Raw genomic sequence first — 19,083 nt, forward strand, 5'->3', positions numbered from 1 at the left:
TGGTTACCTTGTGGTAAAAAAAGGAAGGTCCATAAATGGAGGAATGTCAACCCATGTGGGATCTCACCAACAAATGATTGGAAATCAAAACGTCAGCATGCTGGAATTACATCAGATTGACCCTCTGTGTAGTACGCTGATTGGTTGTTCGCCATACACTTTAAAGATGAATACTTTTTTATAGCAGTTATGGAAAGCCTTAGGAAATGCCTTCCCTTTAGAGTATGCTGTCATACGGTGATGTATTGTTGAGTAATCATAGCGAGCCATTCATGCATTTTCAAAGTGTAAGATTGTGGTGATAGCTTTATGACATGTCAGATCTATTATTACCCCTACTTGGACAGGCTGATCAGGGCGCATGCTTCTCATAAATTATCGATGCACATTAAGATGGCCTCTGACTTTTTAGAGCTAAAGTATGGCAAATCGTTGACCAATCCTCTCAAAGTTATCAAATTCTTGAGAGAAGTTATTGGCACAAGGTTCCACTAAGGTATCCTTTGAATCACATGCCATTTTTTGCACACCTGAAAACTCTTTGCCTTCTAAACGTAGTACCTCATTCTACAAACAGTTTCCTCACTTCTAGAGTCCATGGTGCTTTACATTTCCATGGTCTAGAATATCAGACCTCATGTGAGGCCTTTGCAGCAGTGCCTGAGAGTCATTGTCACCAGAGGGTATGGACCTGTGAAAGCAGAAGACGCCCGTCTCATACCTCAGCAGTTACCCTTGTGATCTGCAGGATGAACAAGTTAAGGAGCATACATTCCAGACATCTCTACAGCCTCCGTCGAGTGTGATAGAATGCTTGTTGTAGGGGTATGCTGCTGTCATACACCAGCTGCCAATAAAAGAAACAGACCTCCAGGCACGACCCTATAAGTTAGCATCCCAAAACCAAGTGAGTTTTAAGGAGTATTTCACCAAGTTCCTTTTATTGCAAATACGAACTGGTGAGCTGAACATAGTTTTATTGGTAGTAAACCCAAAAATGTTCCAAGTGTCCCCCTCTGCTAGGCAGTATCCCTTTTTGTCCAGCGGGTTGGGATCTTGCTCACTTTTGAGTGTTGGATTTTAAGCCTTATTTCAGCAGCTCTGACTCAGGCCCACTTAACCTATCCCCCTTAAGCTCCGAGCTACAGAACAAGTGGGCTAAAAGGCAAGTATATCAAAGCAGTTAGTTACTCCTTCACTCAATTAACTGCTCTGACTGATGGGTTCGGAGTAGACCTTGTGGTTATCCAAGGACACCATTTCTCAGTTCTACAATCGTTCACTGATCACACGTATGTAACTTTGTCAGACATTTCTATGTAACTGTATTTTTTCTAGTCCTTGCATTTAGGTCTTTTAAACGCTAGAATACAATTTGGGGTGATATCTTAATCAGAATGTACTATGCCCTTTTGGTTATATGTATAACTGCTCTTCCCTTTGCTGTAATTCATAAAGATCCGTCTTTTTAATAGATATTGTTCTGAGTGGAAAGTTATCTATGAGTGCTAATACTTTGTTCCATACTTTCACTGAGTTGCAAACCATACACCTATAGGAATACATAGCATCCAAAGGGCAGCATTGTAGTACACAAGACCCGGATTCAGCAGTGATAAGCAAGTTATTCACCAGAGAACTGTCCAGTAACCAAGGGCTGCCTGGATAAGACATTCAGGCCAGAGGAGGGTGACATATGAGCGTAACCCCATGAAAATGCTTTTTGTGTGTCAGTAGAATTAATATTTGTATCAGAAGTAATTAAGTCGAAGCTTAGGATAGCACAATAAAGCAGAGTAGAAACATTGCAACATCAAGCAGTGTCCATAAATGTTCTAGCACCTATAATTATTCTGTTTGGCCAGTATTCTTGAGAGACTCCACACCAAGAATAACTATAATTTTCTTATAGTAGTGGAACCCATTAACAAGTACTTGACGATCCTTCAAATGTGCTAAAGCAACCGGCTCAGTAGATTTCAGAAGAAGCCTTGTTTGATTTACAAAGGTTAATATATGGACCTGATACCTGGTGGGCGATTGGTAGTCTTGCTGGGTCCTATTGCTCCTAGTCAAAAGGTATATGGGGTTAGTAGACATTCCTGTGGAGTGTCTTTGGGGCTCATCCTATCCTTGCTGAGGGCCTCTTCCAACTGTGAATTGATGCATTTTTCAATCTCGCTCATAGGATTGTAGTCGTTTTTTTTGTAGCTTTATGGGTGAGCTAGATGGTGGTCTAGTTCTTCTGGCTCCTTACATAGCCTTGTACACCTAGGCTGTGTTTTTTTACATTTCATCTAGTGGAGTTTTCATAGCCATATATCTGTCTAAATACGAAACTCCCATCTCTGAAAAACTAGTAAAATCGTGTATTAAAACTATTGACCACAAAGTTCTAATGGCAACATTACATGGTGAGCCCAGAACCATTATTGTAGTTTTCTGTAATATCGTCAGTGCATGTGTCTGATGTATCTTTTTTCCGCTTCCTTTACAGCTCTGATCGCCTGATAGAAGAGACAATAAGGTAAGAATGTGCTTACAGATTTGTTACCCTTTAGAACAATCAATAGTAAATTGGTTTTGATGCGCTTTGGATGATGAGTTGTATTTACTCTGACTAATGTATGTAAATCAAGGTTGGCGGGTGGATTGTTGGCTACCTTTACTTAGTATCTACTTAATATTCTTTTCTGCATATAAACTGTTGTTAAAGACACTGGCCCAGCATCCAGGGGGAATAGGGCACGTAGGCGAGCCCATTTTTAGGGTAGCAGTTTTAATAAGGATCGATGGGCAAACTTGTCAAGGAGAGTTCTACTAAGTAGCTGCTCGCCTGCACTGTGTAGGTCATTGTTGTGGTTCTGCTGCCTCTAGATTTGCTTCTCCGGTGCAGCATGTTCCTCCGATAGTGTGGCAGTACAGGACATGTGATCCCGGGCTCCTCCCTACCTCCTCATACTAAAGTGTTTCTAATCCTTCAGTCAGTTCTTGAATAAGTGTGCATTGACTCGGACAGACTTTTGTTCAAGTTTTCTTCTGGAGAGTGATGGGACACATGTAGCTTTATCACTTGATGAGTATCAACATTACTGTCTGTGACCAGGTTTAAGATCAGACACTTTCCGGTGCATTGGGTACAGCATAATTTAGTTTTTAGGGAGCAAGCCATTGGTCCAGTGCCGTGATTTTCAAAGTCTGCCAGACCAACCACCTAGGACAAAGGAAGGTTGTGTGGACTCTAAACTGAGCTGGGACCCTGGAGTCAGCTTGCACTAGCGCTAGATACTAATTCTATTTGTGAACTAGGGAGCAGAAAAATCCTGCATAAGGCGGGATCTGGGGAGAGATACCAGGGGACTAATATGAACAAGAACTTACATTCACAAGTAAGGAGGAACCATGTCAACTTAGCTATATTACTGGGACACAGCCTTGAAGGTTAGTAATGGTGATGCGGATGGGAAACATACTCGCTATATTTATTTATTTATTTATTTATTTGAAAGTTTTATATAGCGCGGACAAGATCTTTTCAGATATCAGAGCGCTTTACAGAGAGGGGTACATGAGAGAGCATAGTCAGACACATATATCAATAGATCAAGCAATACAGATAGGTGGCTGCAAAGCCAATCATGTGAGTAATAAGACAACTAATACAAATAAGCAAAGTGGTCAAACATGTAGTAAAAATCGGTGCAGAGTATTAACAGAGTTCGAGAAAATAGTTCAAGTGTATTTAGCCATGAGGATAGCTTTTACTTCATTTTTAAAGAGTGTAGTGGAAGAGATAAGCCTGGTTTCGGGAGGGAGTGAGTTCTAGATCCTAGGCGCCATTCCTGAGAAGGAGCGCTTATATGTTTTTTCCTTCCGGAATCTATGAGGTTTCAGCAGAAGATTGTTTGTGCCTCTAGTGTTTCTAGTTCCGCCAGAGATTGTCAATTTCTGAGCGAGGTAGCCGGGTGAGTTTAGGTGTATCGCCTTGTGTGTCATGCAGGCGATTTTCAGATGTATTCTGGCTTCAAAAGGAAGCCAGTTTAGGGATTTCAAGTCAGGGGTAATATGGGAATGTTTTTTTGATCCAGTGATGAGTCTCGCTGCAGTGTTTAGAGAAGCTCTTAGGGGTGCCGTTGTAGTTAGGGGGAGTCCGCAGAGGGCGATGCTGCCGTATTCAATTCAGGGGATGACTACTGCTTGTACTGCGGTTTGGAAGTCTTTGGCTGGGAGGAAGGGTTTGAGTTTCCTCAGAGTATTGATCTGGAAGTTCGCTCCCTTTGTTGCCTTGCTGATATGTTGCTGCATGTTGAGATTGGTGTCAAGTGTTATACCTAAAGATTTTGCTGAGTCCACGATGGTGGGTTGGACATTGAGTGCCGTTAGGTGTTTAAGCCAAATTTGAGTGGTGGAGATCTTCGCTGGAGGTGAGATCAGAAGGAACTCTGTTTTCAGGGCATTGAGTTTGAGATGATTATCGGCAAGCCAGGATTGGGTGCTTCTGATCGTTGTGTTCAAGAGCAAGATGTCTTTGGGGGACTGTAGTTTGAGATAAAGTTGGGTGTCATCCGCGTACATGTGAAAGTGTACGTTAGATGCTTGTAGCAAGGTAGTGAGAGGTTCCATGACTAGGTTGAACAGAGTTGGGGATAGAGAGGATCCTTGGGGGACGCCTAGCGTTACAGGTATTGGCGAGGACATCAAGTTATTGCTCTTGAATTTCTGCGACCTGTTGTGAAGAAAGGAAGTGAACCACTTGAGAACAGTTCCAGATAGGCCCATTCTTGTGTTTAGTAGTATACTAGTTTAGCTATACACAAAGGGCTTGACTGCAGTTATGAAACAAATGCCACCAAGCGGGCAGCCACAGTACACCAGGCATATTACACTGTGAATGGGAGGAGTAGCATCTTCCAGGAAGTTACCCATGTAGTTTGTCAGATCTGTTACCTGCTTTGCTTCAGAAAACCCCAAACGAGACATTGAAAGTATGGAGGTTGGTGGAGGGAAAGCAAAACGCCAATGGATGGTACACCTGCGGCTAGGATCTGTGAGCTATCGTCCTCACTGCTCACCCCAAACGAGACATTGATAGTATGGAGGTTGGCGGAGGGAAAGCAAAACCCCAAAGGATGGTACACCTGCGGCTGGGAGCTGTGATCTATCATCCTTACAGCTCTTCAAAGACTTCTTTCTGAGAATGTAATATATTTCAGCTTTCCTCGAGCCTGACGCGATTAACCTCTTCGCTTCTAACTCCGTTGAATTGTCTGTTAAAAGCTTCAGCTCATTAAATTGTTAGTAATGAGGTCTTGTTATTGTTTCCCATGGGTACCATGGGGAGAACCAGGCAGCATTAGGGGCTGGTTCTGTGAAGTCGCTCGCCCCGGCTCGCTGAGAGGGTGCCTGGCTGCCTTTAATGGACTGCAAATGCATGAGTGAAGTCCACACAGGGCTTGGTGCAGGGTAGGATGTGACCTGCAGGAAATCTAGTTTATGCCTGTGGCAGGTCTAGAGTTCCCCGCCCACTGTATGTTTTGCTGACTGAAGTGAAAGGCAGAGAGGGCTTTAGGTATGAACTTTACTTGCAGGCTGTTTTTTCCCTTCTTTTCCCTTTTAAGGGGTGCAAATCACTGCTACCACCGCTAGTCCTCAGGGCGTTCCCTCTACTTGCACAGGCTCTCCCCTCGGCTAAGCACCCATAATCCCTGAGGCTTTAAGAGCATTCACATGTGGTGGTGGTGTTTTCTCCACCCTTTAGAATTTCTTTTTCAAACCAGTGTCCTTTGTGCGTAAGCATTCTGTTAGCCCATGTGATGTATTTCCCTGCTCTGCACATTTTACATCCAGCCACTTTTTTGTCCTCCCTCTTCCCCTGGCGTCTTGAAACACTAAGAACTATTTTCTAACAACTATGCAAGATACCAAATAATGTGAATTAATATGAACGTTCACCAGCTGACCTAGCTGCATTCACTTATGTTCGATTAGAAATGCAATAGAATCAAGCACATCACGTACCCAGCTGTGGCAAAGGTGACCTGCGTTGAACTTTCGAATTATCATCCTTCAATATGATTCTAAGATCTACGTTGCTTGTCACAGGGCAAATACCTGGCAGACTATGTGACTCTTACTATGCTATGAAAACCGCGTTTGTGCCATCGCCGGGGGAAAAAAAATTCGAATTAATTTTTATTTTTGTTAATTAATACCATGCTACATACCGAATCGTGTCTATTGCCTCCCGGATTCGTGCTCAGTGAGTTAAGCAGGCATTGCAGACAGATGTGAGTAACTAAACGTATACCTATTCAAATTACAACAGTCAGCCTTTGTCTGCCCTCTAAGGATAGTCACTCGCATTGGACAGACTGCCTTTGGTTCATCCAAAGCTAAGAAAATAAGTTATTTTGAAACCAGTTCACAAACCACTTCTCATTCGAAACAATAGGCCAGTGCCCACTGCCGCTGGTTAGAAATGAGTAAAAACATGGTGCTATCCTGCATTGATAACTAAAGGTCTGCTAGGAGAAGCGTAGTGTAACCTGTTCCAGAGAAGTCCGGCCACGTTTGTATGATTCCTGGCAGAGATTACCCAGCCTTTCATTTTTCCAAGGACGATAAAACTAGTTCAACAAGTAGTGTCCTAACTCCTAACCCTCCCCTAACATGTACATGTTATTTTATGATGCATTTTACTGTTCTCTAATGTTCTCTTCCAGGACATTTTAGGGCCTGGTTTTGATTGTATTGTAATTGCATGTATACGCTTATGCTCAATTAAAGGGAGTTTAGGACACAGGTTAACTATGTACGTTGTAGAGGTGTAATACACGATCAAAGATTCTCTTCTATAGAAAGATTAAAAGTGCCTACTTTCATCGGTGGCAACAGTTGCTTCATGCACATAGACTTGTTTTTGGAATCAATATCCCCGCTTAGAATTTGTTAACGATTTGATGGAAGCACCTTGCTTGGATGGATGCTCTAAAAGGCCTGTGGTCTAGCAAAGGAAATGGGTGTAACTCACCTGATCTTAATGGGGGTGACGCTGGGCAAAGCAAGTGTCCATCAGTTTGCAAAAGTAATGTTGGGAACTGTCCATTTGAAATTAAAAAAAAGATTTATTAATGTTTTAATATGAAAGGCATCGTATAGCGTATGTAATTCATTTTTTATAGTTGTAAGCAAGCGAAAAGTCTTTCCATTTTGAATGGAAGAGAAGTGGAAGGGGTGTGCACGAGCCATGGATGTCAGAGGCGTTTAATAAAGCAAAACTCTCTTTGCCAGTGCCGATAAAATAGTCTGAAGTTTTATCGGAATCTTACGAGCTCACGTTTCTGCAGCCTGATGGAGCCGGGCTTGTGTGGGACGTAGCACAGCTTCGTAGCATCTCAAGTCTGTTGCACCATTACCAATCCCCCTGTCCTTCCTTCATGTGCTCCAGTGAAGAAAATGCGACATTTACGTTCTCCAGTATTCAATCTTTCATAGATTCACATGCTTGTATCTTCCCCGTAGTCATGGTGGGAGTCTTCCGGTACATAATAGCCATAGCAGTAGAAGAAAAAACTGCCTGGAAACCATAGAGTAGTGAAACAATAGGTAACCTCTCCTACTCAATGTGGCCCAAACTACAGCCAATCAGCGGCCAACACCAGCCTACACCATTCCCAGCAAAGCCACCATACCTCAGATTTCTAACCACCTTCATGTGAGAAGGAGTCTCCGTGAGCTCAGCTCAGTTTTTCTCTCTTCATTGAACTTTTGACCTTCACAGTTGGAAGTCAGGTACTGTTTTTTGTCAGGATTATTACATTCAAAATGTCTTAAGGCTCCAAGAAGAGGCTTTTCAGAGCTTGCAGGTCCTGTGGCAAGGCCAGAATATTTTCTGAGGACCCACACAAGGAATGCGTGTACTGCTTGTACCCTAAGCATATCCCTAAGGACTGCAAATATTGCCAGACCTTCTCTGCCAAAACCCTTAAGGATAGAGAGGCGCGCTTCAAAAGAGAAAATCTATAGACTCGGAGTCTGGGGGGAAAGCCAAGGGACACACCTCCAAGAAACATAAAAGAGGGTCCTCTGAGGAAAAAGGAGATGTGAAGAAACAAAAAGCAGGAAAAACCAAGGAAGGTGAACCTTCTTCTTCTTTCCCTCCAACTCCTCTCAAGCCTTCCTCAGAAAAGAAGGCTCCGTCGTCGCTTCCGTCGACAAAATCTGCTGAAATTCCAGTCAGATCGCCATCGACGACGACCATCTCGTCGACAACGACGACAATCTCGACGACGACAGCTTCGTCAACGTCTATTACGACGACCACTCTGTCGACGGTGAGTACCAGACCCTCGTCGACGGCAAGATCTTCGTCGACGACCATCCTGTCGACGATGCAGCTGATGGTTCCGTCGACGACGAGAAAATCGTCGGCGATGCCTGCATCTCCAACGATGATGACTTTAACCTACATCTCCATAAAACGGATTGCTCCGTCGACGGGCTCGTCGGCGAGCAAAAAAGGAGTTTTCCACGCCGAAGATTTCACCTCTACTTCCCTCTACCATACTGGATTGCTAGGAATCTTAGGAGGAAGGTCCCTATGGCGTTGCCTATAGTCCTTCGCAGCTTCATATTAAAAGCCAGGACTCGGATGAGGAAGACTTTCAAGAGGTCCAGGAGCATTTCTCTTTCAAAGATCGTCCGGTCAGAGGCCAAAAGAGATACGAGTCTTCATCGGGCTTACCACTATGAGGACGAAGAGGAAGCAGATACATCTGTTCGGAAAGAGGCTATGTCAGTGCCCGTATCTTTGATATCAGACTTAAGACACATGATTGACAGCTATTACCGTCGCTTTCCGGAGGGTAATGCTACAGCCTCTTCCACTGCCTCTGCTACTGTCTCTCAACCTGTGAAAGCCACCTCCTCCACCTCAACGGACGGATGTCCAAAAGGTTATTACAATTCGGGATGATTTGAATAATTCCGATCATGACGATCAAGAGGAGGAAGGAGAAATTCCTCAAGATGATGTGGTTGGGGATGAATGGGACCAATATATTGTTCCAACTTCCCCGGTGTCACCATTGCCTCAAGCAAGCTCTCCACCAAAGGACATAGCCAGCTTTTACGATCTGATAGGAAAAGCGGCTAAGAGATTTCAACTTAATATGCCAGTGAAGGAAAGCAAATGTTTTCTTTACGACTTCAAAGAGTCTTCTAGGAAGTCTGTAAGAGCCATTCCAATTATTCAACATGTCTGGGATGAAGGACTCAAGCTGATGAAGAATCCAGCTTCAGTTCCAGCATCTATACCCAAGCTGGATAAGAAGTATTGTGCTACAGAAACGGCTCCAGCATGTCTTATAGGTCATCCTCGACCGGAGTCGGTTGTGACTCAAGCAGCGCTCCAAGAACCCAATGGCAACATGCCTTGCACCCCCTGATAAGGAGGGCAAGAAAATGGATGGCATAGGTAAACGCTTTGCAGTCATGGCAGCAGCATCAATCAAAGCGGCTAACGCGATGGCACTTCTGATCCGGTTTAATAGACAGATGTGGTCAGACATCGCACCACTACTGTCTCATCTTCCGGATGACAAGAAAGAGGAGGCAAATTCCATTCTGCAGGATGGTGCCAGGGCAGTGTCGGAGTCCATAGACGTAGCAATGGACATAGCGTCTATTGCTTTTCGCCAGATGGCTGGGGAGGTAGCCCTACGGAGGCAAGGATGGCTGAAGGCCACATCCTTTAGACCTGAGGTCCAGTCTAAAATCTTGGACATGCCATTTGATGGCGAAAGCCTTTTTGGTAAGCATATTGATGAGGCGCTGCAGGGGATAAAAGCAGACACTGATACTGACCCTTACCCTGTCTCAGGGCCGGTCGCTCCACTTACCGCACGGCCCCCGTGTGCCCGTTGCTGCCAAGAGTTCTGCCGCCACTTCTGCTGCCCTGATCTGCTGAGCATCTCCGAGCTCGGTGCCCGCCTTCTGCCTCTGCCACTGTTGGCTCTGTTCTGTTTCTTGTCTGGGCTTTGCTCCCGAGGCTTGCCCTCTCGCTACTCTCCCCGTGTTCTTGTCCCGCTTTGGGTCCCCCGTGATTGTGTTTTCCCACTCTGTGCCCCCTGTGACAGCCTTTCCCGCTTGTGTCTCCCCCCGCTTCCTGGCGCTGCTCCCTGCCCGCCCCCTTTTCCTCGGTACCCGATCCCGGTCCCCATTCGCCGCCCCGCTCCCGCCTCCCAGCTGCTACTCCCTCCCACTTCGCCACTTATGGCGGAGACCGCGCGTGCAGCGGTCACGCCCATCGGGCGCGCCGATGGTGCACCTAAGTCGCGTCGATGGTGCACCTAAGTCGCGTCAAAGGCAAGCCCGTCTACGCCTGGACCGCACCCAGCACCAGAACCCCTGGACCCCGCCGCAGCCAGCCCACCCGACGGAGATACAACGCCACCACCCTCCACGCACTCAACACCGGCCGACAACCAGCCTGCTATCGCGCCAACCCCAAAACGCACCCACGGAGCATTCACCTGCTGCGACTGCAAGTTCACCTGCCCTCGGTCCCGCACCGCCCCCGCCAGAACCGGCGCCAACAACATCCACCTCGAGTGCATTCTGCCTGCTCAACACCCGCTCCGTCCACAAACACTCCGTCGAACTCTGGGACCTCCTAGACATCACGGCGCCGGACGTCGCCTTCCTCACCGAAACCTGGATGAACGCCTCCTCAGCCCCCGACATCGCCATTGCCATCCCGGACGGCTACAAGATCATCCGGAGGGACCGCGTCAACCAAGCGGAGGTGGCATCGCCATTGTCCACAGAAACACCGTCCGCATCACGACCAACACCGAAGACTCCCTCACCGCCGCCGAACACCTTCACTTCCAGATACACACCTACCCCAAGACCACCCTCAGAGGTACCCTCATCTACAGACCCCCAGGACCACGCACATAATTCAATGAAGCCATCACAGACTTCATCAGCCCGCTCGCCCTCGCCTCCTCCGACTACATCCTCCTAGGGGACCTCAACTTCCACCTGGAGAACAGCAAGGACAACAACACCACCTCCCTGCTAGACAACCTTGCCAACCTCTGACTCAAGCAACTGGTCAACACCCCACCCACCGCGCTGCCCACACGCTCGACCCCATATTCTCCTCCAGCAACCACATCTCCTTCAACTACGCCACCAAACTACACTGGACCGACCACAGCTGCGTCCATTTCAACTTCAGGAAAACAACGACCCACCACCGCCCGCAACAAGCCCCCCGAAGATGCTGGAGCAAGATCACCACCGACTAGCTCACCACCTCCCTGAGCCAAAACCCACCCACCATCACTCCGGACCCCAACGAAGCAGCCCACAACCTCACACAGTGGATCACTGACTGCGCCAATGCCCTTGCTCCACTGAAGAACCCCCCCAGCAACCCGGACAGCAAGAAAACCTCATGGTTCACCAATGATCTCAAAGACTCTAAGAAATCCTGCCGTGCCATCGAGAAAACCTGGCGCCACGACCAATCAGCGGAAAACATGACTTACCTCAAGAATGCCATCCGCAAACACCACCAGCTGATCTGCACCACCAAAAGATCATCTGTCAGAGAACGGCTAGACAACAACGCCCACAACAGCAAAGAACTTTTAAGCATTGTGAAAGAGCTCTCCAACCCCAACGCAAGCAACGCGACGACATCACGCCATCACAAGACCTCTGCAACTCCCTCGCCACGTTCTTCCACCGCAAGATCGCCGATATACACAACAACTTTGGCGCTCAGACCACAGACCCTACCACCAAACCAGCGCCCCCCACCACCACCCTCTGCACCTGGACCCCCGTCAGCACGAAAGATACCACCCACACGATGAACACCATCCACTCAGGCTCCCCAGCCGACCCCTGCCCACACCACATCTTCAACAAATCGGACTCCATCATCGCACCCCAACTCTAGGACATCATTAACTCCTTCGCATCCGCCACCTTCCCGGAGAGCTGGAAGCACGCAGAGATCAGCGCTCTCCTGAAGAAACCCACCGCAGACCCCACAGACTTTAAGAACTTCCGCCCCATCTCGCTCCTCCCCATCCCCGCAAAAGTCATCGAGAAAACAGTCAACAAGCAGCTGACTGCTTTTCTCAAGACAAACCGCTCCCTCGACCCATCGCAGTCCGGATTCCAAGCGAACCACAGCACTGAGACCGCCCTCATCGCAGCCACCGACGACATCAGGACCCTGCTGGACAACGGGGAAACTGCTGCCCTCATTCTCCTTGACCTATCAGGCGCTTTCGACATGGTCTGCCACCGCACCCTGACTACCCGCCTCCACCACGTCGGAATCCAAGGAAAGGCACTGGAATGGATCACCTCCTTCCTCTCCGACAGAACTCAGAGTTCGTCTGCCGCCCTTCCATGCAGCACCCACCAAGATCATCTGCGGCGTACCCCAAGGCTCCTCGCTCAGCCCCACCCTCTTCAATGTCTACATGAGCCCCCTCGCAGCCATCGCACGCAAGCACAACCTCAACATCTACGCCGACGACACCCAACTGATCCTCTCCCTCACCAACGACCCTGCCACCGCCAAAGCCAGCTTCCAGGAAGGCATGAAAGACGTTGCAGAATGGATGAAGCTCAGCCGTCTGAAACTGAACTCAGACAAGTCGGAAGTCCTCATCCTCGGCCCATCCATCTCAGCCTGGGACAACTCCTGGTGGCCCCCAGCTCTGGACCCCCTCTTCCCCCCCCCCAAGCCCACAGACCACGCACACAACCTGGGATTCATCCTCGACTCCTCCCTCACGATGACCAGGCAAGTCAACACCATTACTTCTTCCTGATTCAACACCCTCCACATGCTCCGAAAGTTCTTCCGTTGGATCCCCACTGGAACTAGAAAAACGGTCTCCCAGGCCCTCGTCACCAGCCGACTGGACTACGGGAACACCCTCTACGCTGGGACCACTGCCAAACTAAAGAAACGACTTCAACGCATACAGAACTCATCCGCACAACTCATCCTGGACATTCCCCGACACAGCCACATCTCTGCCCACCTGAGAGACCTGCACTGGCTACCCGTCAGCAAGAGGATCACGTTCCGGCTCCTCACCCACGCACACAAGGCTCTCCACGACACAGGTCCCGAATACCTCAACAACCGCCTCACGAACTACACACCTACCCGCCAGCTCCGATCCGCCAGCCGTGCCCTCGCCACCGTTCCACGAATCCGCAGAACCACCACCGGAGGAAGATCCTTCACCTACCTGGCAGCCAAGACATGGAACACCCTCCCCACCCACCTACGACTGACCCAGGACCATCTCTCCTTCAGCAAGCACCTCAAGACCTGGCTCTTCAAGCAGTAGCGACCCCTCTACACCCCCCCCCCCCCCCCTCAGCGCCTTGAGACCCTCGCGGGTGAGTAGCGTGCTCTATAAATGCTCTTGATTGATTGATTGATTGATACTGCTAGATCCTTGGTATCATTGCAGCAAGGCCGTTATCAGTCATTTCGCGGCAGAGGATCCAGAGGAAATTTTCAACAGCGTTCCTCTTACCAATCTAATAGGTAACAACCGTACAACCAACAGGGATACCGTCGGTACTTCTCCAACAAGCAGTATCTGTCTTCGAATACTTCTTTCCAACAACAAGGAAGGAGAAAATCTGCTGCCAGAGGAAAGCACGACTCTGGTCACAGACAGTGATGTTCTTCAGGCACCTCCAACACCGTTTCAGATCAACCAGTTCCACTACCTCTCTGTTTCTTTCGCATTGGCAGTCCATAAAATCGGACAGATGGGTATTAGACATCATTACACAGGGTCACACCCTGGAATTCTCACAAAAACCTCCAAATCGTCCACCTCTCTGCAGACTTCAACAACATCTAGCAGCTCTCAAAGCAGAGATCTTATTACTCATACTGAAAGGAGCGATAGAGGAAGTCCTATCAGACCAGCAGGGAACAAGCTTTTATTCACATTTCTTCCTAATAAGGAAAAACCATTCTTCAAAATGGAGGCAGGTACTGGACCTCAGAGATCTGATCAAATACATAATGAAAATTTCATTCCGCATGCTGTCCTTACAGGAAATTCTTCTACTGCTTCGCAAGGGAGACTACATGGTCTCTCTTGACCTGTTGGATGCATACTTCCACATTCCGATCCACAAAAAACACAAAAAGTATCTTCGATTCATGGTGGCGGGCGCCATTACCAGTTCAAAGTGTTGCCTTTCGGCCTGAAGGCTTCCCCCAGAGTATTCACAAAATGCATGGCTCCAATAGCGGCACATCTAAGGCAGCAAGGTCTCCAAATGTTCCCTTATTTCGACGACTGGTTGATAAAAGGACCATCGTACCAAACAACACAAAGATCTTTACGGATTTGCATGGCTCTTTTTCAAAGATTAGGCCTTTGAATAAACAGAGAAAAGTGATTTCTTCTTCCGACACGTTCCCTGCAGTTCCTAGGAGCAATCTTAAAAACTCAGGAAGTAAAAGCATACCCATCAGAGGAACGAGTAACAAAAATCCTGAATCTGACTGCATCCCTGACATAAAAAAAGTTCACTTCCATCAGGATATTCAAGTCCTTACTGGGAATGATGTCCTCCTGTATCCCATTGATTCCCAACTGCTGTTTGCAGATGAGACCACTGCAAGAAGCTCTGGACAAACAATGGGTTCAAGCTCTGGGTTCCTTTCGACGACAAGCTGGTCTTAACCTGTCAGATGAAAAGAGCAATGTCATGGTGGGGTATCCTGATGCAACCTGACAAAGGGCCTGTTATTCGAATCACAATTGCCAAGTTACGTCATGACATCAGACGCTTCATTACGAGGTTGGGGAGCACATCTGCAGGACCTAGAGATTCAAGGCCTTTGGTTTCCCCAAGAGGCAAAAATTCACATCAATCTCTTGGAATTGAAAGCTGTTTCCCTGGGCCTTCAGGCCTTTCTTCCCAGAATCCAAGGTTCATCGGTCTTAGTGCGGACGGACAGCACTACAACAATGTTTTACTTTTGCAAACAGGGTGGCACAAGATCAAAGCCCCTGGATTTGGCTTCTGCGTCACAAAATAACTCTGCAAGTGGAACATGTTCCAGGGATAGAAAACACAAAAGCAGATCTGTTAAGCAGGTTGTCCGACATTTGCCACGAGTGGGAACTATGTCAAGTCCAACTGAATCGGATTTTCAACTTGTGGGGTAGCCAAGTTTGGATCTGTTCGCAACTCAGAGCAACAAAAAGTGCAAGCATTATGCCAGCAGGGTTCGAGAGGGAATGCTCTTCATCTCCGATGGACAGGGATGTTTGCTTATGCCTTCCCTCCCTTTCCCCTAATTCCGAGAATATTGAGAAAGATGAGATCGGAACCTTGACAAATAATTCTAATAGACCCAGCCTGGCCGAGGCAGTTTTGGTATACAGAACTTCTCCAGCTGTCGGTGGAACCAAGGATACAGTTCCCAATAACCAGGGATTTGATTTCCATGAACAGAGGCCAAGTACTTCATCCACAATTGACCTCTCTAAAATTGTCGGCTTGGAACCTTTTGAGCACGAATTCCAGTTATTAGATATCCCTCCGGAATGTCGTGAAATATTGAAAAGTTCCGCAGCACTGTCTACCAACAAGACATATACTGCAAAATGGAAACAATTCTGTAATTGGTGTCTTGCTCATACAGTGCATCCCTTCTCGTCTTCACCTGAGCAAATTCTTCCTTATTTGCTGCATTTAGCCTGATCAGGACTTTCGCATTCATCTATTAAAGTCCATCTAGCAGCAAAATCCAGATACCGAAAATCTCCAGGTCACCCATGGAGGAGTGTGGCTCAATGGTTAGAGCGGCAGACCCTGATGCAGAGTTCTGGCCCGGGACCAGGGTTCAATTCCCACCTCGGCGGGTCTTGGGCTCAATTTCCTCGGACCTGACCATTCTCGCCTCGGTGCCTATTCTAATCATGGGCCCCACCCTGCAACTCTGGGCAATAGCTTGCTTAACCTCCACACGGGCCCCAACAGCGCTAGAATGCCTGGCTTCACCCTGGGGGTGCCCAGGAGTGGACACTTCACAGGGAAAGCCAGGAAGGGTTCCACAGCGGTATGAGTAATAGCGCCAGGAAACCGCTTGGTGACAGTGCGCTCTACAAATACCTTGACATTTACATTTACATTTACATTTACCCATCTCTGTGGTCCCAAAGATTAATCAAGGAATTTTTAAAAGGGTTATTCAGAAAGTTTCCTCCAGTTAAGCATCCTCCACCTCCATGGCAGCTTAACACAGTCTTGTCTCAACTCATGAAAGCTCCGTTTGAGCCAATCCACAAACCGGAATTGCAATTCCTGTCATGGAAAGTAGCATTACTCCTGGCACTAACATCAGCCAGGAGAGTCCGCGAAATCCAAGCCTTTTCAATACAGGATCCCTTCATACAATTCAGGCCAGATAAGGTGATGCTAAGAACTAATCCGAAATTTGTTCCTAAAATACCCTCTTCTAAATGAACCGGTGATCCTTCCTACATATTTCAAAAATCCTTCTACAGCGGCTGAAAAAGCTCTTCATACTTTGGACATTGGCAGGTGTCTAAAGTTCTACATTGAAAAGACAAAATCTTTTCACAAATCGAACCATTTGTTTGTTGCTTACTCGGGGCCCAGAAAAGGTCTGGCCCTTTCAAGATCCTCCATCTCTAGATGGATTGCATCTGCCATTGTCTTCTGTCAAGAGAAAGCAGGAAGACCTTTCGACATGAAAGTCCGTGCTCACGATACACGGAAGATGGCAACGGCTTCTGCATTACTCTCAGGAGTACCCCTTCCAGACATAAGCAGAGCAGCAACCTGGTCAAATGTTCATACATTCACCAAACATTACTGTCTGGACACAGAATGGAAAGCAGATGCAGCAGTGGGACAAGCAGTTCTGCGACATCTTTTTGAAATAAGGTACATGTTTATGAATTTCTACTGTTTTTCTATAATGTTGTGTTCGAGGCATATGGGCTGCAGATGGTACATTATGAATAGATCGCCATCTGGTGTTGGGCTCGGATGATTGCACTTTGTTTTTCTCTTGGAGAGTCTTTTGTATCTTGGTGACTCCTCCCTTAGTTGGTAGTGCGCATGGGCATCGGCTCCATCCTTAGATTGTTTTTTTCCGCCATCGGGTTCGGATGAAGATCGAGACGCTCCAGATCAACTTCAGAAGAAAGTGATTTTTCGGCGCGTATTCCCTTTCCAATTCGACGGTATTGTTATCGAACGCGTTCTTTTCCATTCCGACGCGTTACAAATTAAAAATAGAAGAGAAAAACTTGCATCTACGTCGAAGAACAGGAGACCTTTCTCGACGCAGTCAAGCCCGGAGTCCATGGAAAGGACTCCATTCAAAAAATGTCCATCGTGTGGTGCTAAGTTCCCACACAAGGACCTACACGAGGTGTGCAACCTCTGTCTATCGCCTGAACACGAATCCAGGGACTGCGAAGCCTGCGCAGCATTCTCCTCCAAGCTAACGATTAGAAATCGTCGAGCTCGAAGACACGAGGCTTCCAGAATGCAGGCGGAGGCAATCCCGGAGCTGTTCGGAGACGATCAAATCGAGGAAGAAGAGGACCAGTCGGGGTCGGAAGGGGACCAGTCGGAGGTTGAAGAACTCTTCGAGCAACAAACCGTGAGTGACGACGTCCCCTTACCGAAAAACCGACCCCGTGCGGTAACGACCCCGCCCTCGGGCCCGGTCAAACCGCTGAAAAAAGTTTCCGACGCCCCGCCCTCGGGCCCGGCAACGAAACCGAAAGTGAAACCGAAACACTCGGAATCCCACCATGTCGGATCCGAGAAAAGGGCGACATCGACTTCGGCACCGAGGCTACATACAAAGGAGAGCTCGGTATCGAAACATTCCATGTCGAAAAAGAAGTATGATTTATCGCCCAAGAGACACTCGATACCCAAAAAGTCGGAATCGAGCAGACATTCGGTGTCGAAAACAGCAAGATCTGAAGATCAAAAACAAAAACAGCTCTCGGAACCAGGACCTTCGGTACCGATTCAAGAGCAACAAACAGATCCCAAACAAAAGATCTTGTTTATTGACCCACAAACTGGGAAAGTGGTCACGAAGAAGAGAAAGAGTGAACAGTCAGAAGATAAACCTCTTCCTTCAAAAAAGAGAACAATGGGGCCGAACATAACTCCTCCTGCTTCTCCTCGTCCTAGAGACACACCCTCTTCTCCTATTCCTCACAATAGGCCACATATTCCTACACCCTCCACACCAAGACCAGCTACACCTCAGTCAGATGTAGACAGTGATATAGGGGAGGGAGAACCTCAAGGGGATGACGAATCTATCCCAGATGAGGAAGATCCATGGGAAAATTACGATGTAGGGTCAGATGAGGACAACGACCCAGAGCTATATCCCTCAAAGCCTTCACCACCTGATGATAACACAGGTTTTGTGCAGCTCATTAATAGGGCAGCAAAATATCACAAACTAGATATGCACACAGAACCTCAGATAGAGGATTTCTTGTTAGAGACTCTACCTAGTGCACAGAGAACATCAGGTACTCTTCCTATGCTGAAGGGTCTTCTCACTCACACAGAGGAAATATTCGAAAACCCAGTGAGAGCCAGGGTATTAAACCCAAGAATCGATAAAAAATACAAAGCGGCTCCAAAGGACCCAATATTTATTAGAGGGCATGTACCTCTAGATTCGCTGGTGGTCTCAAACGCTCGTAAAAGAGCAAACTCATTATCTACAGGAGAGGCTCCTCCACCAGATAAAGAGTCGAAGTTAATAGATGCATCAGGCAAAAGAGTAGCATCACAGGCAGCGAATAGCTGGCGTATAGCCAATACACAAGCACTACTCGCACGTTATGACAGGGCACATTACGATGAGTTAGAAAAACTTCTCACACATCTTCCAAAAGAACATCAGAAGAAGGCAGACCAATTAATACAGGAAGGTAAAATAATAACCAATACTTCCATTAAGTGTGCATTAGACGCAGCAGACAC

At 47.4% G+C, this 19,083-nt stretch overlaps 1 protein-coding gene across 1 annotated transcript in view; it reads left to right on the plus strand.

Moving 5' to 3' along the window:
- The window catches only part of GOSR1 (golgi SNAP receptor complex member 1), a 591,443-nt gene that overhangs the window by 519,414 nt on the left and 52,946 nt on the right, over positions 1–19,083 (plus strand). The window contains exon 7 of the mRNA XM_086951506.1: positions 2,498–2,527. Within this exon, the coding sequence (XP_086807632.1) occupies positions 2,498–2,527 (30 nt within the window). The remainder of the gene's footprint in view (positions 1–2,497; positions 2,528–19,083) is intronic.

Source organism: Lissotriton vulgaris, unplaced genomic scaffold, assembly GCF_964263255.1.
Source record: "Lissotriton vulgaris unplaced genomic scaffold, aLisVul1.2 SCAFFOLD_863, whole genome shotgun sequence".
Taxonomy (NCBI): Eukaryota; Metazoa; Chordata; class Amphibia; order Caudata; family Salamandridae; genus Lissotriton; species Lissotriton vulgaris.